Source organism: Phalacrocorax aristotelis, chromosome 2 (genome assembly GCF_949628215.1).
Source record: "Phalacrocorax aristotelis chromosome 2, bGulAri2.1, whole genome shotgun sequence".
Taxonomy (NCBI): domain Eukaryota; kingdom Metazoa; phylum Chordata; class Aves; order Suliformes; family Phalacrocoracidae; genus Phalacrocorax; species Phalacrocorax aristotelis.
Window position 1 is genome coordinate 141,925,675 of NC_134277.1, and position 26,331 is coordinate 141,952,005.

General features: G+C 44.1%; 1 protein-coding gene across 1 annotated transcript; it reads right to left on the reverse strand.

Moving 5' to 3' along the window:
• Positions 1-6,384: 6,384 nt before the first annotated feature.
• On the reverse strand, positions 6,385-16,268 carry GEM (GTP binding protein overexpressed in skeletal muscle). Its single transcript, XM_075085402.1, has 5 exons — positions 15,675-16,268; positions 13,585-13,926; positions 10,392-10,468; positions 9,706-9,910; positions 6,385-7,605 (listed from the first exon to the last, which is right to left on the reverse strand). The coding sequence occupies exons 2-5, from the start codon at positions 13,916-13,918 to the stop codon at positions 7,331-7,333; spliced, it is 891 nt and encodes a 296-aa protein (XP_074941503.1). The 5' UTR covers positions 13,919-13,926; positions 15,675-16,268; the 3' UTR covers positions 6,385-7,330.
• Positions 16,269-26,331: the final 10,063 nt, after the last annotated feature.

Sequence of the window (26,331 nt, forward strand, 5' to 3'; positions counted from 1 at the left end):
CAGTCTAAGGGGTACCTGGAACATGGACAGGAGCCCAACATGCTCCTGCCAACATGGTTTTGCATTTATTGGTGGATTGTGTCAATACAGCTGCACTGGGCAGCTCCATTCCCAGGGCTTCTGGGAATGGAGCTTTATCAGCTGGGCACAACATCCCAGTCACAGCACAGATGCCAAGGGAACTTCTCCAGTGGAAGCCCATGTGCCAAAGATGTTATGCAAATCCTGGTGGGGCTGGGTGGCTCCCAAGTACAGCTGCTGGCAAAAAATCCTGCCATGGCTGCTGAGGGAGCATCCCAGCCCCCGTGGCTTACTTCTGAATGGAGCCAGATGAGGAGGATCAAATGCAGCCATTCACGCTGCAATTACTATTGCATTGTATACATGGAGCATTACTATGCTCCAATCCACAAGACTGGAGCAAGGGGAAGAGGAAAATCTTAAACCACAGAAGACTGAAAATATAGCTAAAAAGCAACTAAAATGATATTATGGTGGCAAAGCTTGAGAACATCCTACTAGGTATCACTGAGTGATTCAGCAATATTTAGAGAGGAAATACATCCTGAGCAACTTCAGAGCAAAGCTGTGACTCGAAGTAATACACACATGCTAATGAAAGGCACAGGTAGATATAGAAATAGCATCCTGGCCGTGTAAAAATTATTGAGGTTTGTTCTGAGTTCAGTGGAAGTTAAAACATTAAGCAGTTCAGTGAAAACCATGCAGAGTCAGAGGAGAATGGATGCAAAACTCAGCAGAGCTAGAGGTCCTTCCTCCAGAGGGGCAGTTGCCATGCTCCCTCTTGCCCCTGCAGGGTACCACTGCCTACCCACTGCCACCCCCCCACCCCCGGATCCCCCACTGCTCACCTCCCCTCTGCTGGGCAGTTTTAGGGGTCCAGTGGAGGATGTGGCATCCTGGGGCTGGCCATACCCACCCAGAGACCAGTGCAAGAGGAGAAGAAATGCTAGTCCCGGTATGCAGTGTGTAGAGGCACGGCAGTTGAAGTCAGACATCATTCAGCCTATCGATGTGATAGTCTTAATTTTCTCATTGAAAATTCCTACCTCTCTTTCTCCTGTTGGCCCAAAGATCAGTCAAGTCCTTGCTTATAAAATGATTGCCACTTAGAAAATAATTCTAATTTTAAATTACTTAAGCATAAGTTTCAAAACTTGGAGGAAGTGTGTTACACTAAACATTTTCTTAGCAAATTATTAACCAAGTGATGCAACAGTGCTGGGGCTGTAAAGCGAGCCGCATAGGACTAGTGTGCTCCCATGCGGGCCTGTTGTTCTTGCTACCTGACAGCAGGAAAACAGTTGCAGCAAAATTACTAAAAACACAAGTAATTAGTACACTCAATTTCAGTGTCTCTAGGCAAAAAGCCACTATTTCGATGACCTTAGCTATGTGATCACAGAGGATAAATGCAGAAATATTGCAAGCCCCTGCGGGAGGTGGTCACTGAGAGAGGAGGTCCTGATCACCACAATGTCTGTAGATTTCTGGGGTGAGAGCACCGGGGGGGGCAGGTGGGGGGATTGTCAGGTTGCCCACTAACATTGTACATTCTCTGGTTGTGGCAGATGCTGGGATTCACTCTATTTCCTGCAGCCATCCTTACCTGATGTTAGGTCCCTACACCTGCAGGTCCCTGGCCCATGGTCACAGAATCACAGAATGGTAGGGATTGGAAGGGACCTCTGGAGATCATCTTGTCCAACCCCCCTGCTTGAGCAGGCACACCCAGAGCAGGGGGCACAGGAACGCATCCAGGTGGGTTTTGAATGTCTCCAGGGAAGGAGATGCCACAGCCTCCCTGGGCAGCCTGTGCCACTGCTCTGGCACCCTCACAGCAAAGAAGTTTTTTCTCATATCAAGGTGGAACTTACCGTGTTCCAACTTGTGCCCATTGCCCCTCGTCCTGTCATCAGGCACCACTGAAAAGAGTCGGACCTCGTCCTCTTGACACCCACCCTTTAGATATTTATAAGCATTGATAAGATCCCCCGCTCAGTCTTCTCTTCTGCAGGCTGAACAAACCCAGGTCTCTCAGCCTTTCCTCATAAGATTTGCTCCAGCCCCCTGACAATCTTGGTAGCTCTCCGCTGGACTTGTTCAAGCAGTTCCACATCCTTCTTGAACTGGGGCCCAGACAAGACACAGGACTCCAAATGTGGTCTCACTAGGGCAGAGTAGAGGGGGAGCATAACCTCTCTCGACCTGCTGGCCACACTCCTTTTAATGCAGCCCAGGATATTGTTGGCCTTCTTGGCCACAAGGGCACAGTGCTGGCTCATGGTCAACTTGTTGTCCACCAGCACTTCCACATCCTTCTCAGTAGAGCTGCTTTCCAGTAGTTCAGGCCCCAGCCTGTACTGGTGCGTGGGGTTGTTCCTCCCCAGGCGCAGGACTTTGCCCTTGCTCTTGCTGAATTTCATGATGTTCCCCTCGGCCCAGCTCTCCAGCCTGTCCAGGTTTTATTGGATGGCAGCACAGACTTCTGGTCTATCAGCCACTCCTCCCAGCTTGGTATCACCAGCAAACTTGCTGAGGTTACACTCTATCGCTTCGTCCAGGTCATTGATGAATATGTTGAACAGGACTGGACCCAGCACAGACCCCTGGGGAACACCGCTAGTGACAGGCCTCCAAGCAGACTCTGCCCCTTGATCACAGCCCTCTGAGCTCTGCCATTAAGCCAGTTCTCAACCCACCTCGCTGTTCTCTCATCTAACACACGCTTCCTAAGCTTGTCCATGAGGATGTTATGGGTGCCTTCTGGAAGCAATGGCAGGAGCAAGGTTTCTCCACAGCCTTTCTGGAGCATAGTGAACATGGTGTTCCTTTTTTGACTAGAGGGGGACTACATTTAGAGACCTAGAGGTCACTGGATAAATCTCCCACAGACTCTGCCACATTTAAAAATGCTGGTGTGGTATGACCAGGAATGTGACAATTAGCATAATTTTAACACAGGATGCTATGTGTCTCTTGGGTGCTACCTCACTCTTAGCATTGCATGGGTTCTACAAGTGGACAAGCACCAAAGAAAACATATTTTGTCCTGTGCTACCCTGCTGAACCAGAACTGATGGGGACTGCAGGCAAGGTTGACAGTTCTCATTAAACATTTTTTTGTGTACCTGGAAGCCAGCAGCATGCCGAACACCACCACAGCCCACAGCATTTGCCCTCCTAACTGAGCATCAGTCTCTAGTGAATCTAGAAAAGAGAGTCAGAGGAGGACCAGCCCCACAGCTCTGACCATCTTTTATCTCCTGCACTTGTGGGTCAGACACAGGAATGATTTATGCAATATGTCCAGCTGTACAGTCTTCAGAGGCATTGCAAGGAATGAGTTGCAGGGTTCACTTTTGGAGCTTCACAAATATATTAGTCCAGGGATCTCACCAGTAAAACACCACTACTACTCCTTAGCACCTCATCCCTTCTCTGGGTGACACATCTTTCTCTAAAAAACCTTCCCAGAGAAGAAGAGCTGCAGCTGACTGTAGAGGCAATACTGCACAGAAGTAAACTGCTGCAGCCCTCTGTAGATCACATTAGCATCACTAGGACTGCTGCTGTCAGGAGCCCTTTCTCCCATTTATATTTGCACTCCAAAGAGCCCGAGAGAGAGAACTCTGGTCCATGGTCCTTAAAGCTTTCCAGGGGGTTGATGTTGAAAGGTTTGTGTAAGTGAGGGTTAAAACCACAGTGCATCCATTGATTTTATTGAAAATGTCTTTCTTCTACTTCACTAAATTTTACCAATAATTCTCCCAAATCTAGAAGCACATAGCACACCCTACAAATCCACATAGTGCCATAACAATTAATTATTCCTTAGTGTAGTTTTGTCCCAAAGCATAAGTAAATCTTTCTTCTTGCAGTTAATCTGTCATGATTAAATTAATTAAAGCTGGACATGCCGTCTAATTCCTTTTGCTGATCTGATCTATCTTCCTAAAAAGAGCTTTTTGTAACAGCTATTGCACGACAGTTGGCATTTTGTGTGTTCCTATACTTCTTTTTTTGCTGTATTTATTTTATTTTATTTGGACTCCAAGAGTTTTGCCGTTTTGGCCTTGGTGCGCTCGCTGTTGTGACTCACATATTCCACAGCTACTGCCAGATCTCTGAGGCCGACATTGTAATTATCGCATTAGGATCTGTCATTGTAGCCCTGACTAAATAACTAGCCAGAGCAGTGATTAGAATCGCTGATTGATCCATTCCGTGGTATTGGACACTCACATCTAAGATGAACAAAGGGACTGTGGATATTAAGGGTTTGAAATGTCAGCAGTCCCAATTAAATTAATATTAATTAGTCATTCCAGGTACACTAGCTGTTATATATAGTAAGCATTTCTGCATTTGATAATCTGGTGAGGATCAGCTAAAACCATGACTCAGACTCATCTCAGAAGCTGCAGAAGAAATCCCTGGCTCTTCCTCTGTGTCCACAACCCGCTGAAGCCGTGCAGGTCACAGCAGATGACCAGGGTTGTTTCCAGGTGAAATTCACCGTGCCCATCAGGAATGCAACTCAGGCATTGCAGTCTCAGGTGGGCATTTGGTCCACAGGACCAGGCTAGACATGGTCCAAAGCAAGAAAAGCCCTGAAACATGCAGAGTGTGGATCCTCAGCACCAGCTCGCTCACTCCATATCCAGAGGTCAGATAGTAACACACCCCACAGTGTCTGAGCAAACTGAAGCAACAGTTCCCTGGAGGAGATGCTGTTGCTGGTGGCTCTTCACCCCACAGCTTCCTCCATGCTCTCCCTGAAAACCCAGAGCAAGCCAGGAGCCTGCAGGGTGGACCAGGAGGGCCAGTGGGAGGTTGGCTGGGATGTGCAAGGTGGAGATAGCTCTTTAAATTATTTTGGTCCAAAGGCAGTGCTGTGCTATTCAGAGGGACCAGCAGCAGCCCCAGAAGACAGACTTGCAGTGATGTCTGTTCATCACGGCCATGGGAAAAATGTGGTGATATGACATGCTGTGCATGACCGCTGCATGGCTCTTTGTGGCAGCTCTCGGGAATGGGCCTACCACAATGGGGTTTTTTTCTTTAAAAAATCACACTTTTTAGAAGAATATTTTGTTATCCTGGGAAGGAGTGGAAGGAGAGGAGTGAGGGCATGAAAATTTACTCAGTAACTCCAAATTTTTATTATACCATCTATGTGTCCAGTGATTCTGCAAACATGGATGGCTTTTACCCCTAAAGGCTATGTGATCAACATGGACATTTTATAATTCTTCAAAACCTGCTTGGTTTATATTTGTTGGGTCCATAGCTTGACAGATAGAGAACAGACTAAGGAAATGTGCTGGTTGTGTTCAGCTATACTTTCAGTTCTTAAAAATAATCTTAAAATATTGTTTAATTTGTGCTATTTTGTTTTTGTTCTTGAATGGGGAAAAGGTTCTGAGAGTTTAAAAGTTCTGAAAACTGGTATCAGAGTCAGTATGATTCTCTAGACATGCTTAAGTTGCATGCTGACAACTCAAAAGCATTCATTCAAAGTCAGCGACAGGGATCTTGTCTGTGCTCTATTCAAAATGTTGTTCTCTGTTCTTGCCAACAGTTTAATCTAGATCAGGAATTCCCTTCCAGGGAGATTTGAATACGACACAAGTGCCGAGTCATCCTGCAATGTGGTATTTTACCCCTAGAGAAGTGCTAAAAGGCATCCCCTCAGCAGAGGGAATGTTGGGCAAACACTTAGCAAGCTCACTCCTTTCCAGAGTGTTGGTGCATGAAAGCTGCGCAGCCCAAGATGAGGAACCCAGTTCTCACCTTCTTAGTGTCACATTTTGTTGCCTTCATCATCAAGGAAGGTAAGCTGCCAGGCTGGACATTTGGCTTTCCTGAGCCATCTGCGGGCAAAATATGATGACTGTACCTCTACCCTGAACTCTGCAATATGCCCACAAAAACCCAGCATAGTCAGGAGGAAAATAAAGCAATTACGGCCCATACTAATTGAGGATTAGGGCACATCGTGCCAGCTACCTGCTTTCTGTGCCTGGATGTAGCATTTCAGTTCTTTTCATCTCCAAAATTGGGATGACAGTACTCACCTACATTTCTAAAGTGTTTTCAGGCTTACGGCCAAATACCTTTTTAAAGAACGATTTATTTTTGCCTCTGCCACCACAAGCGCATCTGCACACGAGGGATACCGTGCACTTATAGCTTTGGGGCTGTGGGTAATTCTTGCTTTGTGATCCTAGGTTGCTAAGTAGCCTGTGTTCAGAGATGTAAGGAATCCTCGCTGTACTTGTCATGTAGCAATCGTGCCCAGCATTCAAAATATTTTCTCAACTTGAAAAAATTCTTAGGGATTTCCCACGGAGGCTCAAAGGCAGTAATATATTTTATTTATTTTATTACAAGGCATGTAAGTAAAAACTTGCATATCTGAAAAAAGATATTAGATAGAAAACAGTAATAAAATTAACATTATTCTTTTAAGAAACTTGGTAATAAATACATTTTCCCTCAACATTAAAATGCTTGTTATTTTGCACAACAATAAATACAGCATAGCTCTGGCATAGAGAAAGACCAAGGCTGGATACAAGAAGTCCATGTTGTTTCTTAAAATGCTCAGGTGATTTATAAAGGTTTGGCATCCTGCACTTGATGCACTTTGATACAATTTGCACTTTAATTTTACTATGATTTTTAAACAGTCCCATAATATGAGAATATGAGAGGAAAATTTGTTTGATTATAGGATTTTTCCTTTAAATATTTTCAAAGTAAGAGATGTGTAAACTCATTAAAACGAATCCTTGAAATAATTACAAAAAAAAAGTGTCTTCGTGGCTATTCTACAAAAATGCAGGTTTTTCAGCTGTGGGTGCTCAAGCCAGACCAGCCAACTGGCAAAGGACCAATCCCAAGTCAGTTCACCGATTCTTTACACAGTTTTAAAAAAAGAAATAATAATAACAAAGAGAAAGAGTAAAGATTGTAGTATTCACTTCCCAAGTCATGACAGTTGGAGATTCTTACACTATTATCCATAGGTGAGAGGAGAAACAACAGGTATACTCCAGAACACTTCCCAGCATAACTTTGGGTCATTCTGGTCTATACTTCTCTTTTAAAACTACCAACAAAAAAAGAGAGAGAGATATTTCCATGCACTGTGCTGTTCTTATGCCAGCACATATCATCACAATCACAACTGTGAACCTAAGTCACTTTGATAGCCCAATCTAATATAGATTGATTGATTGTCCCACGACATAGTTAGATAACGTCCACAAAATGCCACAAGCTGTGGCACGGTCCAATGTTCTTAAAGTACCGATAGGTCATGGCAAGACTTGGACTTGAGTTTGAAGGCCATGTTCTTGTTCTTGGCAACTATTTTGCCCCAAAACCGCCTGGCTTTCTTGGGGATGCTCTCTCTCCGTTTCTGGTATGCCAGCCGCTTCTCGTTCTTTTCCTTGCTGTCCCTGCGGAGCCGGACTTGCCGCACAATGCCTTCAAACAGCTCTTTCACGTTGTGCTGCACAGCTGCCGAGGTCTCAATGAACTTGCAGTCAAACACGACAGCACAGGCTCGTCCCTCTGCAAAATTGCAAGGTGGATATGTCACGAGGCATCACAAGCAGGGGGGAGGTAAAGCAGCCACAGGCTGCCACGAGTCAGCACCACCAGGGGAATTCCTCAAGCCTAATATAGGAACAGATAAATCTCTAATCATCCTATGCTCCCTGCTAGCCCATGCGTCATCTGCTCTGTGTCACACTCCCTGCCCAGCAAGGGGGGGTGAATCTCAACCTGGAAAAGCCCAGTCCCTGCCAACGGCTGTGAAGGGAGCTAGGGCTGACTGACTTGTGCCAAGGCACCTAAGGCTGAGAGGTCAGCCATGACTTAAAATCACCTGGTCATCTTACATGCGGACTCCCTCAAGCTGCAATAAAGGCTGATGACAGCATCCTCCACGTGCACAGCACAGCTCTTGTCCCCATAGGAGGCAGAGCCCGGGCTCCCCCGCAGGTCATGAGTGTAAACCAGGGCCTTGGAACTTTGGTGTGAACAGACACATGTACAAAACACTTAAACAGAGGCAGAACTATGCCTATGACTTTAGAGGTACATCTGAAATCATAGTTCTTATCCTTAATTACGTGAACCTAAGCTATACCTGACAGCTCTCTCTCACACGCAAGCCAGTTTATTTGTCTTCTGGCTTGCCGTGAACTAATCACCAGGATGACTAAAATGACATGCATGCCCCTGCCATCTTTCAAAAGTTTCAAGTCGGGCAGAGAGGAATGAGAGGGCAAATAGGCACCCCTGGGCTCCTGATGTACTCCTCAGTTCAAATTCTTCACTTGGGGCAACTGTGACAGGGACTAGAAGAACTGTGCTCATCCCCAGTGGAAAAAAAAAGTCTAGATCTATTGGGAGATAGAAGAGTGGAACTGTTGCAGATGTAAGAAAATGTCAAGCAGAGAAACCCTTGTTTATGATGGACCAAGATGAGGTCATCTAATGCATTGCTGTGTGTTATGTTGTGTCACCTAAGCCTCAAGGAAGACTCTCCATCTTGGAGCAGGTCCAGAGGAGGGCCACAAAGATGGGCAGAGGGCTGTAACACCTCTCCTATGAAGACAGTCTGAGAAAGTTGGGGCTGTTCAGCCTGAAGAAGAGAAGGCTCCAGGGAGGCCTTATTGCAGCCTTTGTATACATAAAGGGGGCTTATAAGAAAGACGGAGAAAGTCGTTTACCAGGTCCTGTAGAGACAGGACAAGGGAAAATGATTTTAAATGGTGGAAAGAAGGTAGATCTAGATTGGACATAAGGAGGATTTTTTTTACTGTGAGGGAGGTGAGGCATTTCAACAGCTTACCCAGAGAAGTTGTCATCATTGGAAGTGTTCAAGGGCAGGTTGGATGAATCTTTGAGTAACCTGGACTAGTGATAGATGTTCCTGCCCGTGGCAGAGGGGTTGGACTACATGATCTTTGAAGGTGCCTTCCAAGCCAACCATTCTGTGACTCTGTGTGTGTGTGACTACAGACCTTGAGAACCAGCAGCAGCTTTCTCAGCAGTCTCTCTATTCCTATTTACGGACTTAGGCTCCCTGGGCCCTGGGAGAGTGGTACAGGCCGGTTATTCTTTTATATGCAGGAGAGGGAGGGCTGGTTTAACATCCCAAGGTGAGGCAGTAAAGAGACCTCTCCTGAAAAGCTGCATAGTCCCTGCCCAGACTAGCAAAATGAAGGGTGAGAGGGAATTTTAATTCATCAGTGAAGGGATTAAATGAAGAGATAATCTTTCACAGCAGAATAAAGGGGGCTAAATTCATTATGCAGAAACATGTATTGGAAACCCAAAGGGTTTCCAGCTACCAGAGAAATCACATACTGCAGTGGTCTTACACTATGAGCTGGAAGGGAAGACATTCAAGCCGCTTTTATGACGGTACTTAATTTACAAAAGGGATTACGTGACATGTAACAGCATTACCAAGGGAGGCTTAAGGACCTGGCAGACCCCTCCCAGTCCTCTGCCCTCTGTTCCAGTCCTCTGCTGTTTTATTGCTCTTTTATTGCCCTGTCCTGATCACAGCATACTCCCTCAGCCAGAGCTAGCCTTTCATTCAAAAGCTACTAGATGACTTAACATTTATGTCGTTTTTATCCTCATCATTTTCCTTACCTGCTACTGAAACTTCACGGCACCTGACAAGGTCACTTTTGTTGCCAACCAAAATTATGGGGATGTCTTCTTTCTGGCGTGCCCTGCGGAGCTGTATTCTGAGTTCAGAGGCCTTCTCAAAGCTCGCCCGGTCTGTGATGGAGTAAACAATCAAGTATGCGTCTCCCACTTGCATGCAGTGGTCTCGAATCCATTCTCCCTCACACTGTTCAAACAAAACAGTCAGACATCATTATGGCCAGAACAGATTTTACTAAGAAAGTATAACATTAGAGGATCCAAATACATTCCTGCTGTAACTGTAATGGGTACGGTTTGAATCACAGTTATACTAAAAGTAATTCCAATGCAGTGATGGTATGAATATTTCACCACAAAGGAGGGCAAAACTTGCCCCAGATAATTCATTGTGTTGGCTTTAGTCTGGAATGAGCATGGTCTGGAAAATGGCTTGAATGTTTTGTTTTATCATTAAAAAAATAAGAGAGTTTTGCGCTTCTCAGGCTCATACTCAGAGCCGTTAGGCATGCTTGTCTTGGTGTGGGGGTGGGGTTAATCCTGCATTTTCCCTGACGCTGAAGTACGGAAAACACCTACTTTCTTTCCCAAAAGATACCTACTTTTGATATTAGCACTCACTCATATGCACTTTTCTTTTGGCATTTGACTAGAAGAAATAAAAGTACCTTATTATCCCACATGTCGAGCAGTATAATGGTTGCACTTTCCCCATCCACCATCAGCGTTCGTTCATACGTGTCTTCTGGAAAGAAAAGCAGAAATGTTGGGAAAATATTACTTTGTGGCATCATGTACCTTACAAAAAACCGAGTCGTTAAATACGTATAATTGGTTCACAGTTCAAGCTATTGAGCCAAATTTTATGCTGGCTTACATTCAGTTCTTTCCTCATTTCTATCAGCACTGAACCTCTCTCTGTTCATTACTGGTTGTCTTACTTTCCATGATATATGAAGGAGGCTGAAGGATCAGGAAACGAAATGTTCATTATTTTGGCTGATACTCTCTTTATCTTATGTGGGAGAGAGAAAATAGAGCCAGTGGAAGAAATATCCAAAGGCTGAACATTTGCCCCATGGGAGCAGCAGAGTCCAGCAAGGCTGAGTAATGGAAAATATTTGCTTTCGCTTTAGCAGGGACAGTTTACGGGTGAGCAGTCACCGCTGCTGAGAGCAATACAGCTAACAGCCTACCAAGCAATGAGGACAGGGTTTTTTGAGACAAGAGCTGTTGAATTTTAGAAAGGCTGAGACTTCCGCTGCGTCCTAGTTCTTTCACATTTCACCATTTCCCACATTACCTTTGATGTCAAAAAGCAAAAGAATCAACAAACCACAGAAGTTCAGTTATTTTGTACTGAGGCCACAAAAATTCATACCTAGATTATAAAAGCCATGTGACAAAGTTCTGCTTAGATCTGGGGGGGGGGGGGGGGGCGGGGCAGATCTTCCCACTCATAATTTTGATCAACCCTTGCTGTGAAATCTCAGTCTAGCTTCTGCTCCAGATACTAATCTTCCTTCTTTCCCCAAACCTGGGGACATTTGGATGAGCAATATGGGGTTTGGACCCATGTCTAATCTTGTATTTCTGGTCAGTGAAAAATACCAGGCTTTGGGCTTCTGGGCAAACCACACCTCTCACTGTCTCACTGCAGTGTTTAAGGGGTCTGTTCCAACCACACTTGTAGATAGGACTGTGTCTTAACCCTTGACTCATAAAACTTCTGCTGGATATTAGTGGAGTGAACTTTCCCCTAAATTATAATCAGAGCCTTTCCTCAAAGCCAGGAATCTGCATCCATGCAAAAGGATGAGCCAAAAATATTACACATTTTAAGCAAAATAAAAAAGAGCATGGGCTTGACACAGCTTAAAATGGAGAGATTAAATACACAAAGATAATCAAGAGAAGCAGTTTCCCTTGCAGGCCCAATAGCAGGGCACTTTTGTTCATGAGTTAGTTGCAAAGCCAGCCCGTAAACACAGCTGTATTCCCTCTGTGAGGTGGCTACTCTGAAACCAACCCCTCTTGTCATAATGTTCTCAGTTTGCAAGCTACAGTTTGGAGAATAGTTTCTTCAATTGATCGAGCATCTGCATGGGAACAAGCTCCATATACACCAGAGGACAATATGCAGAAGACTCCTTCTCCACTCTGTTGCACATGGAGAGGCTACAAATACATAATCACACACATTGAAAATATTATGCCCAAATGGTCATATTCAGCACCAATTTGCACCTGGGTCAATCCTAAGGGACTTCCGTAGAATATAAAACACACTGAAAGTGAGCATTAATTCATCTCATACTTCTTTCAAAACTGACACTAAATAAGGAGAGAAATATAACAATAGAAATTTTTCTGATACCTCAGAGGAGCTGGCCTTGGCTGCAATCAAATCAATATTGCTGAGAGCATGAAGGAAAGAGGAAACCATACAGCTTCGCATGGAGGAGAAGGAAACTGTCTGACAGGGGTATGCAAAGCTAATCAGCTGCCTTTTCTGCTTGCCCAAGGGTCCTACTCTAGTTCACTGGTGTAGCACTAGGAAACCTTTCATCAGGGATACTCCAGGCTGAGGACTTGGTAGGATTACAGGAAAAGTTGGTGGTAGAAACTGAAGGCCAAAGCACACCTGAACAATAGATTCAGAGCGATTGCACTGTGGGAAACTTCAAATCCCCAAAGGCACAAAGACCTGTGCCCCCCCAGTCTGTGACACCAAGCAAGGAAAATGTGGGTCCAACCTTCCTGATGCTGGGTAAAACCTCTCCTATCTGGAGAGGTAAAGACACAAAAAGTTGCTCTGCCTGTGCTTCACTGAGGACTGGAAGAGGAGCCCAGAAATTCTCTGTGCTAGCACTGGCACCATTGTACCAAGAGATTAGAGGCAGGAGAGGGAAGCGATACGGGAGAGAGGAGGAGAGTCCTGCACACTGAGAAGCAAAACCAGCCAGCAACCTGCATGTCCTCCAAAGGTGACAGCGTCTGCCTCCTTAGAGCCACAGCAGATTTCTGTTGCAGCACAACTCTTCCACATCGACATCGCACACACTATAGCTCAGGGCTTTATGGCACATCTTCACCTTCTGCAGGACCTGCTCTTTTGGTTTGAAGAACATTTCACAAGCCTAACTAAAGCAGGGGACAGTGGTGAGGGGGAAGTGTCCAAGAAAGCTCTACAGCTTGTGCCTTTTCCCTCTGCTTGGGCAATGGGAATTTTACTATACTGATGAAGGACCTTTGTCTGGTTTTCCCCTGGGGGAACCCGTGCTGGGCAACTAACATGAAATGAGGAGGAGATATATTTTACTTAAACTCCATACAGCCTATGCTGAGGTTAGGTGTTTATACAGAAAGGCTGAGATGACTTCTAATAGCTAGTATTTTGTAGGTGTTTGAAGGACTCGGCTTATTATTTCCAAGCATTTCATTCTCATAGACCATGAGGACCTTGAGTTGTTTTCTCTCCCCCATAGAAAGCTGGAGCCAGCCCCACGGAGCCAGTGGTGACAGAGATGTTGGACCAGAATGAGTGTTGAACCGGCCTTCTGGGTAGCATCATCACAGGCAGGAATGAGGCAGCTTCCAGCAGGTATTTTGAAATGAAATAGCATGAGAATCTGAATCGTTCTCTTTCAGAGACTTTTGATCATTGTTAGTATGTTACTCATCCTATTTTGCTTTCTTCATTTTCTAAGTGAGATGCATGTGTTGAATCAATTTTGATGATCAGATCGAAATGTTTGTTGCCTCAATTTTTTATTAAATGGCCTCTGATTTTCTGTGCCAATTACTACTGGCAGGGCTGATTGCAAGCAAACCCAAACACCCCAGAGCATAATGACCTACCTCCCAGCACCTCACAGTCACTGTCGATGCTGTCATGCACCCCCGCAAAGATGTTGGCTAGCGAGGACTTGCCTACGCTGTGCTCCCCGATCAGCACCACCCGGTAGCAATTGCTGCCAGACTCAGAGGAGATGACAGAGTCAGACGACTCCGAGGACCAACTCTTTCTGTAGTATTCATCAGGACTGATGGTATATCGCTTCTGTGGGTTGTACTCATTGGAGTCTTTCTGGACCAGCAGATTCTTGCCGTCAGCAGGGATGCTCCATCGCTGCTGCTGCTGCTGCAGGCTGCTGTTGTGGGTGCGACGCATGGTAACGTTGTTGAGGGTCATTTTTTCCCCTAGTGAGAAATAGGAAAATCACAAGTGATAGCTACTGAACATTTAGAAACACATTAACACCTGTTATTAACTTCAAGGCTGCATGTCCTGTTCTTTTATAGGGTTCCAGTATACAACAAAAGAAAAACAAGACTTTCTGCAGTCTTTCATAGTTGCTGGAACATAAAGAAGTATTTCTAGTAGTGAGTCAGAGACTTTTTCCTAGGGATGATACCACCCTCACATGTGAAATCCTATCTTTTCTAGCTTTCACAAGCTCATGGTTGTGCTAGGTGCAGGCCAGCCCTGGTAAGAGTGAGGCATTGCTGTGTCCCAGGAGGAGAAGGAAGGGGCAGTGTTCTCCAGAGCTGCCCTACATGGGAGCTGCACACCTGCTGAGAGGCAGCCTACAGTACAGGCAGCACCTACAGGTACTGCAGCCCATCCTTTGTGCTTAACTGGGGGCAAACAGAGGCACCAGTCCCAATTGCCTCCAACTCCTAGTGCAGCTGGGTGTACAGCATCTTTCATAGTGTCTCAGTTAAGAGCTGAAGCTTTTGAGAAAGCAATAAGGCATCACTCACTGCACCCTTAGACAGCCCTGATATGAGAAAAGAGCCAGGCAAGCAAGTCTTACTATGATGGGGCAGATTTGGGTCTCATCTATCGCCAGGTAAACAAAGAATGGCTGCTTCAGACGGTGGCTTTTTAGGCTTTTTAGGGAGGACACAGCCAAGTCTAACAGCTTTTCTGAGGAGGTACAGGTTCTGTCCACTAAAGGAGGTAGCACTGGGAGAAAAAGCTCACAGATTTACAGATATTAAATCAACAACTTCATTTACTGCACAATCAGTTAGATGGGTTAGCTCTTCTTATCTAAGCATGGCTTTTAATTACATTTTACTCAGCAAACTCTATTTTGCCTTGCTTGGAGGCAGAGGACGGTGATGTCATTCTCACGGGCCAACAGCTACCATTTTTAGGAAAGTTACTTTGACGCATTCCAGTTCCCAAAGTGACAGTTATTTAGACAATTTGCTTTTTGCCATATATCTGACATTTCTCAGCCCTCTTCTCCATATTAGTAAATAAGGTAATCATCCATAAAATGCACCCAACCACTTTCAAACCTGAATAATAAGTGGTGAACAAAACAAGTACAGAATCACATCAAAACAACATGTACAAATCGCTATTCCTTTTGACACAAAACTGCCTGAAAACTTCTTAGAATAAATGCACAGCAGGACATAGAAAAAATATACAGAAAAAGCACACTCTACCTGAATTTATTACCGCATACTCAATATTTCCTCTGTGATGCACAGTACTTAAGGCAAAATGAGATTGTTTGCCTAGTCCTAGTCACAGTAACTTTGTCACCAAGAAACACATCTAACTAGAAAACGCTCACCAAGCAAAGACTGCTTCACAAACAAAATGAAATATTTACTGAAGCTGAATTTTAAAATGCGTTTTTTCCCTTGCTGAAAAGACGAGATGAGGAAAGCCAGCTCTGATTCAGTCAAACAACAGAGCCTAACTCTCAACTTGCAATAAACAGTCGCACACTAAACAGTCACAAATATGAACATTTTACGATTTTGCTCCTAACAAATTATAATCCTTCATTAAACAAAGCCAATTTAGTCCCTGTCACACATTGCGTTCCAAGTTCAAACTGGTTTTCATACTCCACACTGCCTTTAGCTGTCTGGGTCTCTAGCATCGACAGTTAAAGACTGTGTCCGAACCAGTGCTGCCTTACTTCTGCCAGGCTCCTCCAGGCAGCCGCGTCCTTTGCTCGTGCTGCTCTTCTCCCTCGGTGCAGTGTAGTACACTGAGCTGCTCAGCCGAAGTAAATCCTCTCCTGCTTCGGGGCTGCCTCTTTAATTCTTTCTTAGCAAACCTGGTTTATATTAAGCCCATCTGATCAGAGACAGGGCTTTTCCGTGACGTGGTTGGCCTTTCCATACAACAGCCAGCCCCCAGCTGGGAGGAAGCAGACATGCAGAAGAGCAAAAACTTGCAAACAATCTCAAAAGACTTACACAAAATCATATGATTGTCTTCATTTTGCCAGTAAAATAAACACATTTGGTTCTTGCATGATGAAAACAGGAAAGTGGAAAAACCCAGAATAACACGTGTCATTTCACCTCACCCAGATTTTCATTCAAACATGAACAAAATTAATGATGTTTAAAAAAATGACATAAGTTTCATTAATTCATAAAGTTCTGTAAATGTATTATGCTTTCTGCCTGCAAAATGCACTTAATCCCCTGCTGGACAAAATGTTTATTTGGAATAAAATATCTGAATATTACTTTGGAATTATCCTAAAAATAGGAATATTATTGTGGGGTTTTATAAAAAAATCCTAAAATCTAATATATACAATTCTCTTTTTCTCTGTCAGCCTCCAAGTGACAGCACCCAGTTTCCTGAACTGCATAATGAGCTCTAACTTCTGCTCCAAGTTTACTTCGCAGTAACAAACTAACCCTTTGCTAACAGGGGCTTGAAAAAAAATCTGAATACAAATTCAGTGTTGCTCCGGCTGGATGGTGGCAAAGATGCAGCAGAATGCACAAAGTCTGCACAAAGTCAGAGTAGCACAGTGCTGATTCCACCCGCAGCTCATGAGGAAAGATGAATTTATAGTGTACATGCCACAAACCCAGGGTCTGCTCCTTAAATTTTTATAATCTTATAACTCGCAGCACGAATTTTGCCAGAAGGAAGAAAAAAATCCAAAACTGTAAAGTGTGCCGCTGTGTGATGCTTCTAACAGCATATGCAAAATACTTCTTGATTAACAGATAAAGAGTAATAAACTTTCACAGAACTACTCAGTAGGGGTACCACAAGCATATAAAAGCACATGGAAACTCTGTAGTCATGCCTTCAATTATCCAGATTCTGGATTAACTATGATGAGTTCAGAATCAAGCTCCTACAGCTTTCCTTTATATTTACAATCTCCTAGTTACTCTATCAGCCCCTGAAACCAACAGGTGACTAATTCTTATCCCATGCGCAGGAAGTCTGAACAACTTCACTGCTGAGCAAGGGGCAAGAATGTATTTTTTCATGTGCTCATTTTTCTCAGTTACAGGCGAGCAAGCCTTTAACTGATAAAGTACTTTTATTAAAGGAAGCAGTAATATGCAGAAAAAAAAGTCTATTGCTGTGATTGCAGCCTAGCACTTATTTCACATTCCTCCACTGTAAAACTGATTATTTTCCCCTGAAAAAACAGACCTTTACAAAATTCTTCAGTTGAAATCTGCTTGCTTTGTTTCCGCTTTGGATTTATTGCATTCCTGTGTCTTTCATGAGGATTTTCAGGGCCCTCCTGAGCCCATTCTCAGCTTTAAAGAGCCAAGAGAATTTCCCAAATTAATATCAGTTTACACGGAAATTATTCAGATCTACCGAGGAAAAAAATTGGACAAAAATCTGTCCTGATTTTCCTTCACCTGCATTACATTGCTTGGCAGCAACTGAACTGGCCCCAAGCCCTGCATCTCCACTCACCTGTCCCTTACACAGCAGGCTCCAAGTCTCTGCTGCTGTGTGATAATCCCAAAGAGCACAAAGTGGCACGTCCCTCTGCGTAGGATGTACAGAGCGACTATAAATCCTTACTGCACAAAATGCAACAACATATCTGTCGGGGAAGGTTTATGGCACGGCCAGTGGTTTGCAAGAACACTTTTGCTGTCGGCATACTCAGCACCACTTCTCAAGTTGCTCATTTTTTTGAAGCGTGCTGGAAATCCTGAAGGTGAGTGGGTGGCTGCAGTACTGCGCTCTGCACTTGGGTTCACTGCGTTCTCTTTACATTGTCTGTACTTTGTCACCAGGAGCAAAAAACCAAAACATGTCCACCGCAGAACTGGAGAGATTTATGGCCAGATTTATCTCAGCAGAACTGTAAGTTCTAATATCTCACTCAAATGTTTAACTTATAATAGAAAGCACAAATAGCAGAAATAAGCCAAAGGCAGAAAAGCCTTTATGTTTAGTTATGGTTAATGTTAGATCAGGAATTGCTAGACATCATTTTCCATATCCTCTTCATAAAATTCAAGGCAGACAAAGAAAACACAGCTTTTCATCGACCACACAATACATCTCTTCTATAAAGCCATCTATAAGGGTTGTCCCAACTGTGGCATGAAGCACTTGCACTTGGGAAACTTGTAAGTGTGTTTTCCTTTGTACTGCCTCTTTTGCGCTTATTCTGGTTTTCCAACTGGACAATTAATGCTCCAGATCCCATTCTGCACTACTGTCTACCTCCTCCTGTTCCTCAAGGAATGCCATCAGCACTCATGGATTTCAATCATTATATCTATGGGAAAAACTTTTCCTTACTTTTTTTTTTTAAATCTTGGAGAGGTGCAGCATTTTCAGCCTCCTAGTACTTACTTAGAAGGGAAAACAACAGGATAGTTAATGAAACATATGAACTGAGCATTTCTCAATATGACTGACTGTAGGTTTGGATTTCCAAATACAATCCCATCAATTGATGGAGGCTGATACAGTCCTGGACTGCTCAGCCCTGTTGCACTCTTCGCTGGTCAACACTGCTACAACTCAAACCACCTGAGACACAGGCGCAAGACCAGACAAACCATAAAGTCAGGTGCTGTCGTAACACACACAAGTACTTGGATGTTGCTGCCTGGTGCAATATTAAAATGCAGAGGGATTGGTTTTCACCCATCTTATCCATTCTCTGCTTCAATAATCACTTCTTAAAGGAATGCTCCCTGCAGCCAGGGTGAAGTAAATATTGCAGAGTAACAGCTCTGCAACTGTTCTCCAGCCAGTTACAATTAGTCCAAGTGATGCCCAGAGCAATTAGGCAGAAATTTTCCATTGGATATAAAACAGCAGTGCTTTTTAGGTGACATTTAATTAGCCTTTTTGTATTTATGTATATGAAGGCAAAAGTAGTTCCTCGAATCACCTTCTGGCATGATGGTAGTGCATGGAAAGGACCTGAGTCAACTTCAGGGGAAGGGGAGGGAAATGCATGGGGGAAAAGAGCTCAAAAAAACCTGGAAAAACAAAATTCAGATTTATTTTAACAGAACTTGAATGCAGAATGTCTGAAAGAGCACTTTATCCCTATACGTTTAGTAGAAGAGTACCTCTTCATTTTTCTCCTCAGGGGACCTAACTTAGCAGACTCTATTCCTAACAGTTAGTTGCCTGTAAAGACAATGAATGAAGTCCACCTCCTTCCTTTCCTCCACACCATTGTGGCATTTCACATTTTGCTCTGCTTCTCACATCCATCAGTGTTGGCTGGCCCTTGGCAGTGCTCAGCCCCACCAATAGCACCAGCTATGGGCAGAACTGGTTTTCAGTGTACGCACAATGCTGGGCTGGGCAGTGCTGGGCACACCCAGCATACCCACAGTGACTGTAAGCATTAGAGGAGCTGCTCCAGAGTCACCATCTATTCCTGCAGCATAGCGGGCCACAGGCAGCTCAGTAAAACAAAAAGCAAAAATATATGTGTGATGAAGCTGCATTAGGCCTGTAGCAATGAGACTGTTAGCTTATTTACACCAACTCTTATGCCCACAACGTTGCCCTTCCTGCTTCCCATCCAATGACCAGGTAAGAAGTTTCATGCTGAGGGAGGGGGGTAATAGGGCTAAAACACTCTGAAATTGGGAGGTATGTGGTAGGGAAATTAAGGATTATGTGCCTGAGGACAACTACTGAGGGTCTTGAGTGGGGGACAGGTCAAAGAAAGACACTTATAAATTAATGAATAACAAAACTTTGATTTATTTTAAGGGAAACAGAGTCAGGAGCACCTGAAAGTGCCCCCCCCATCTAAATAATGGCCACCTCTCCCCTCAGAGGAGCAGATTTGGTATACTGTTACCAGCAATTGCTTTCAGTGGGTACTGAATTTGTTTCAACACCACACCAGCAGCATTTTCTGCCACACCGCAGCAGCATTTTTACAATTCTTTAACTGAACTCTAAAAGCAGAACATGGTCCTTTGGTGACGAAGCACAAGGATAGGGAAGAAGCACAGACCTTGTGCACATCTTGTACTCCTTGTGCACAAGCTGTCAGTAAAAGCTGGCATTAGCGCTCTCAGGGAATAGGATTGCATTTAATCAGATACCTCATTAGAGAATGCCTCATTAGTATATTAATTGCAGGTAGTCTGTATTCTGGTGTACCAAAAGGAAGGTGCGCTCCATATCTGTGCACTGCAGAGCTTTGGTGACTGTAATGGGTGTCCAAAAGGTATTTTCCCCATCAACGCATTAAACCAGCACAGTCAAATACTCAGCACAGAGTGAGAAATGAGAAGCCAGAGGAAGTAATGCAGTTCAGTTCATTTTAAAATACAACTTACTTTTTAGTCTAGATAACTGAAAAGAAAAACAATTAAAACAACTATCAGCTGTGGGGAAAAATGAACAATGATAATGAGAAAATGGCAAAAGTGAATTATTTCAGTATGAGTTACTTAGGAAAAGGACTGCCTATTTCCCACCCTTGCACTGAATGATGTTAACAAGTTCTGCCAACAATTGTCCAGGGAACAGGATTAAGTAGTGTATGACATAAATAAATGTGTTTTTCAAATGGAATCAATGCAAATGGAAAAAAAATCATAATATACTAATAATAGTAGGATGCAAGCTAGCCATAAATGTTCTTCGAATACTGTGCTAAAAAACCTAGCACAGACCATTTTCTGCGTTTGGGATCTTTGTAGTATGTTGCAGTCCTCAGTGCAATCAGGTTCAGGAGCCACAGTCCCCTTTGCAGCTGCAAGATTCACAGGTTTCAATAACTTTATTTTATAGAACTAAGTCATGGTGATAATTTAACAATAGGCAGCAACTGCATCAGCAAACACTAGGTTAGAAACTTCAGCAGGATAATCTGGGCCTCCAGACTTCAGAACTGTTGAAAGGAGATCCAGAAAAAGGTCTTTTGCTCTGAATGTAATTTATTCTTCACCATGATGCCCAAGACACTTACACCAAGTGCAACCACAATAACTACCAATACTGACGGGGGCTGGGTCATACTGGTTTAACTCACACAAAAACACAGAGGAAGCCCTCAAAATCCCACCAATGAAAGAAAATTTACTTCAGAAATATTCCACGTGGTGGCCAGAGCTTGAACTTTCAGGTCCTGATTGCATTTATCTACACAAGTCTGCCTGGGACTGGAAGGGAGTGCCACTGAGCTCTCCAACCCACCTCAGCTTGCAAAAATCCCCCTAGTTTCACATCATTAAAGGGTGTTTGGGGCTTGCTCTCTGGGTGGAGGAATCCCATTGCTGGGGCAGGGGTTGACATGGGGTTCTGGGCAGACTGGGGGAGCTCTGGGGGGGTGGGCAGGTCTGTGGGTGCCTTCACCCACTTGGTGCACCCCTTGAGGAAAGGTGGTGGCACATGGCTGAGGTTCAGCTAGGCTGGTGTCAGTTGCGGTCACACCAGGGCTGTTATTCACATCTGCACTAGGAGAAAGGTGATGTGTAAATCACACAGCACATCACAGTGGCCAAACCAGGTACACTCTTCTTCCAAAAGAAGGTCAGGCCATAGCTGGAGTATAGCGTCTGGGCATCTCATCCCTCCCCAGCCTTCTCTCTACTGCACAGATGACTAGCAGTAACAAAACCACAGCTAACTACGGTCTGCTTGGAGGGAGTCAAAGGTTCTCATCTTTCCCCGTTTACAGTATCGTCCACCCAGTGCCCCTGGTTCAGCACTTAACTGCCCACTCACCACATCAGCACCTAGTAAAGTGATGTGTCATGCGATTGCTTGGTGATTCACCCCCTTGTTTGGATTTTCTGGCTCCAGGGCTCATGTTTATCAGCAAAACACACACTCCAGAGTCACTCCAGGCTGTCAGTGAATTGCAGCCATATGAAAGGCCTTTCAGCAAGATGCTCTACATGGTCAGGTGTAATTAATGTCTATTTAATTGATGAGCGGCACCTCTTTTATTTACACGTCTTTAATCCCATGTCTTTCAGTGTGTACTTTCTATTTTTCCAAAATGGAAGATGTGAAAATTACCATATAAGCGAAGGTATGTTGTTTATTTTCCTTTTGAAGATCTAATTCTTCACCTCTGTTGTACTGTGTTCATGACAGGACAAATGAGCACTGGGCCCTGCAGGTAGGATTCACTTCACCTCATTTAAACTACTTGCCTTGGTTCCCAGAGGGACGCAGACAGGGTTAACCAGGCGGCTCCAGGGTGATTCATCTAACACAGGTTGCATGAATCATGGAGATGCCTCTCTCCCCACTGACAGCAGAGGGAAGGGGAGATGAGTGTCTCGGCACTAACGCTAGCCTTAAACTGCACTCTCTTACAGCTAGACTGGCAGTCAAAGGAAATCAAGAAATCCCTAACAACCTAAAGGCTAATTTTTCCCAGTGCCTTTTCAAAAGGGCAATAAGTAAGACAAGGTTTAAGATGTAATCATTACATATGCAGTGCTGAATAAAACTATCTTGCTGTAGCACAGGAGGTGCATAAATAGACAAGCAACTTGGCTACAGAACTGGAGAAATCAGTGTATGTACCTGGATGGCAACAGGGGTCTTTTCCTAGTAGCTCCTGGGACATTTGTGGGGAGGATTTACTTCTGTTACCACCCACATTGACCAAACACCAACTGCTGTTTCTTCACAGCCTCTAACATATGGCAGCATGGCTTGTGGAGTTTTCTGTCCTTCTTCTGTAAGCCAGTGTGGGTTGTCACTGAGCATCACCATGGACATGTCCTGCTCCATCCAGGCAGCCCCCTGAAAAAAGAAAGATCATAGCCAGCATGTTTTCCAGGGAACATACTCAATAAAATACCAGCAGTTACAATGCTGTCATCTTCACTCTTACTCTGCAAAGCCAGTTCCTTGGCACCAAAGGGTCTTGTGTTCCTGTAGGAGCCAGAAAGGAGTGGCACAGCTACAGCAAACTCTTCTCAAGCCCTCTAGCTGGGACACACACATGTACATCTGTACTCAAGCTGCTGGGTGACCTCCTACAACCACCACTTCTTTGTGTTCTGCTTTCTCTCTATTGTTTTAATAAAATTTATTCATTTTGAAAGCAGGCAGTAGACACAGGAGCTGGGCAAAATAAAAAAGCCATCATTAATAACTAAAGTCAACAATTTTGATGGCTAGCTGAACCTTTAATGCTTTCACTGCATTGTGCTCCAGTGCAAATGATTCATCTGCAAAATTTACATCTTTGCAACAATGTGTGAGACAACACTGTCCTTTTCAGAAGCAGTGGGCTGCAAGGTCTCTGTCATACACATTTTTCCTTCTTCATGGTAATTAACACATTATTTAATGCTTTCTGAGAATTTGCCACACTGAATGCTACTAAAGTTTCACATTAATAAGGGAGGACATGTTCTCATGAAGCCAAGGACACTGAGCATACTGCTGATTCAAAGTAGTGGTGTGGCTAGAAAAGGGAACATCTATCAGTTATTCAAGCACATTTCTCACGTGGGCTGCTCCAAAGCTGGGTACCTGACATGCATTGTTCCGGCGAAGCATGAAATTAGAGAAAGTGGTAGGAAAAAGTTGATTTCTTGAGCCTGTGGAGGTAGCTACAGCCCTGGTTTTCACATATCGTCTGTGTCACTGGGAGTTTAATAAACAGCCAGGCTGGCAGATTTAGAAGCCAAAAGAAAAATAACTAATTCAAAGACAAAAGCTCAAGGAACGTAACTCTAATGTGACTCATAAACTCAATCTGGTTGTTGGTGCTCTACAAATCCCAGCTCTATGTAGCTTGCAATTTGGCCAACGAACCAGAGCGAGTGAGCCGGCCGCACAGCCATGGTCTCCCTCCTGTCACACTGCAGGCTCTCTGCAGCCATGGCCTGACACATTTTAAACAATTCTGTTGCACTGTAAAGTAAGACCCAATGTACCACAAATGTGAACTGAGATGATAAAACATAACATACTGAACAAAGAGAGACATGAGGGGGAACAATACAGACACATCCCATTGCAAAAGGCAGAGAAAATATTTTGATCTCCTAGTTACAACCCACTGCTGTTTGACTTCTGACCCAAGACTATGCTGCCAGCAATTACATCACGGCTGCTGGGCAATACAGCGCTGCCTCCGGAAGCTCTTTGCCTCATTAGCAGGGTATTCACAAGGGCAACTTTGGCTCGGTGAGTCAGTCAAGGGAAATGGGCTCCTTCAGAAGGGACAGCAAAGCAGCTAAGGCAGGCTTTGGCGCTGAATTGCCTCCCGCGCTCTCCCTCACTCACGGCTTAAGGAAAAGATGAAGCTAAAATGAGCAGCACCCTTAGGGGACAAAAAGTTCTTTCATTAGGGGATCACATCGAAAAATCTGTCTGACAGCTTACCTGAACATCTTCAAATATCTGCTCTTGTGAAAGAACATCTTATGTCCAAAGTACATAAAGGGAAAACAGCAGTGAAATTTCATATATTCCATGAGGGATGAACACCTTGTGCTCCACATACCTACACGTTTCTGGTTCAGCAAAACCTGTACAACACACATACCTGAATACTCATCACACTCTGCACTAAAGGACAGGCCATATCTACTGCCTTGGTTACCCTGGATTCTCCCTGCACAGAGGATGAAGTCCCTTGATCTCTGCTATCACATTGCAGGAGGCCTTTAACAGCACCTTTGGATTGTTTTCTGATTAACCACACAATTCATATTGTGTCTATATGTTGCATATAGGTAATGTGCTAGTCTTTTAGCTGAATAAAAAATAAAGAAAAAGTGAGAAGGCAAGGAAGAGAGGGCAACAGAGACAGAGAGATGTCCTATCCTCAGAACAGCCTTCTTAAATTCATGCAGACTCAAGCACTGTCCCTTATTTGAATGTGCTATATCGTTTGCAGTGTCACTCCCAGGTTGTTTTTTTTTTATTGCCAGCATCCCTGCAAGTGCTCTCTTTGGAAGCCCTTAGACTCCCAACATCTTAGTCTCATATTGCTTACAGTAATGGGACTGTGTTAAGGATCCAAGCCTTTTCAGTTCAGAACAACTAGGACAGACCTAAGAGCACCACCATTTTGGCCTTTCAAAGCATCCCTCAACCATCACTAACATAACAGTGCTCAACATGGAGTTTTACCTAGCCTACAGGCAAGGGAGGACTTTCTCTAGCTTTCTGAAAAATCAGAAGTTTCCCCATGGGTGCCCTAGCACTGGCTGACTCCCAAAATGCTTGCAGGTCTACCTGAAGTGAGTACGGGGTGCTCTATTCACGCGGGAGGCTGTGGAGCGAATACAGAAACTCATGCACACTCTTTGTTCAAATTCAACAGAGAAAGGCACCTGCACATTTGATCAACTTCAGGCCCAAAGTCTGTGGAACTGGGAGAAAGCAAGGACGTGGAGGTGATGACAGCCTGTGTAAACAACATTTTATCTGTGATGAGAAGAGAAATGAGATGAAACAAGATGAGATTACTTCTTCCTCAGTCAGGAAGTAGTCAAGTTCTGGAGGTAGCAGAGATGTCACTTCCTCTGGAGGACGTATGTGGCTTGTAAGCAGCTGGTTTTCAGAGTAGTTTCCATTTCTAAAAAACACTGGAAAGTACTTTTCACAGTGAGGGAAAAAATTCCTGAATTTTAGAAAAGTGCAACAAAAAAGTCATGAAAGTAAAAGGGCAGATTCTTAACACACAATGTGTGGGGAATGAGCTATTTCACAGGGTTGCTCCACATCTTGAATGTACTTGGCAACACTCCAGTATTGGCCTCACAACCTTAATTTCACCTCCAGACCATGCCAGTGGTTTCTCAGTGGCAGCTGCAAGTAGCATAGTCTGCTGCCGAAGATGCTGCTCCACCTTCACCAGATTAGCACCCACCCCTAGGAGAAACTCAGCTGCCTGGCCCTGGCTTGGTGTAGGAGCAATGGAAGTAGCAATCACATATATTTATCCTTTTAAAAAAAAAAAACCCCAATGATAGTATCAAACACAGCCATGACTGAAGACTGGCAGCCACAGCAGCTCTCTGTCTCCTGTGGCAAAGCAAAAGACAGAATTAACCCCTAGCTCAGACAGGAGAAAGTAAGATATAGCACCTTGCAGAGTCAAATGCAATGCACTGTCTCTAATACTGATTGCTAATTTCATTAGAGCTGCACAAATCATCTGGTAGTAACCTTTTTGTTTATTTAGAGTCACTACTTTAGTTATTGCCTTTCCATGATGTACTTGTGAAGTGTGTACTTCCCCGCAAATGGAGCAGCAAGTTCCCAAAACCCACCTGTTTCAATGCACAAACTGTTCTTATTGCAATTGAGGGGGAAACTGATCTATCAAACACCAACATACATGGAGAAATTCCTGAGCAGGCTGAACA

Coding starts and splice junctions, on each gene's coding strand:
- GEM (XM_075085402.1), bottom strand. CDS start 13,918: ATGACCCTCAACAACGTTACCATGCGTCGCACCCACAACAGCAGCCTG. Junction 9,911..10,391: donor TCGACATGTGGGATAATAAG/GTACTTTTATTT, acceptor TTGTTTGAACAG/TGTGAGGGAGAATGGATTCG. Junction 7,606..9,705: donor CCGTGAAGTTTCAGTAGCAG/GTAAGGAAAATG, acceptor GCAATTTTGCAG/AGGGACGAGCCTGTGCTGTC.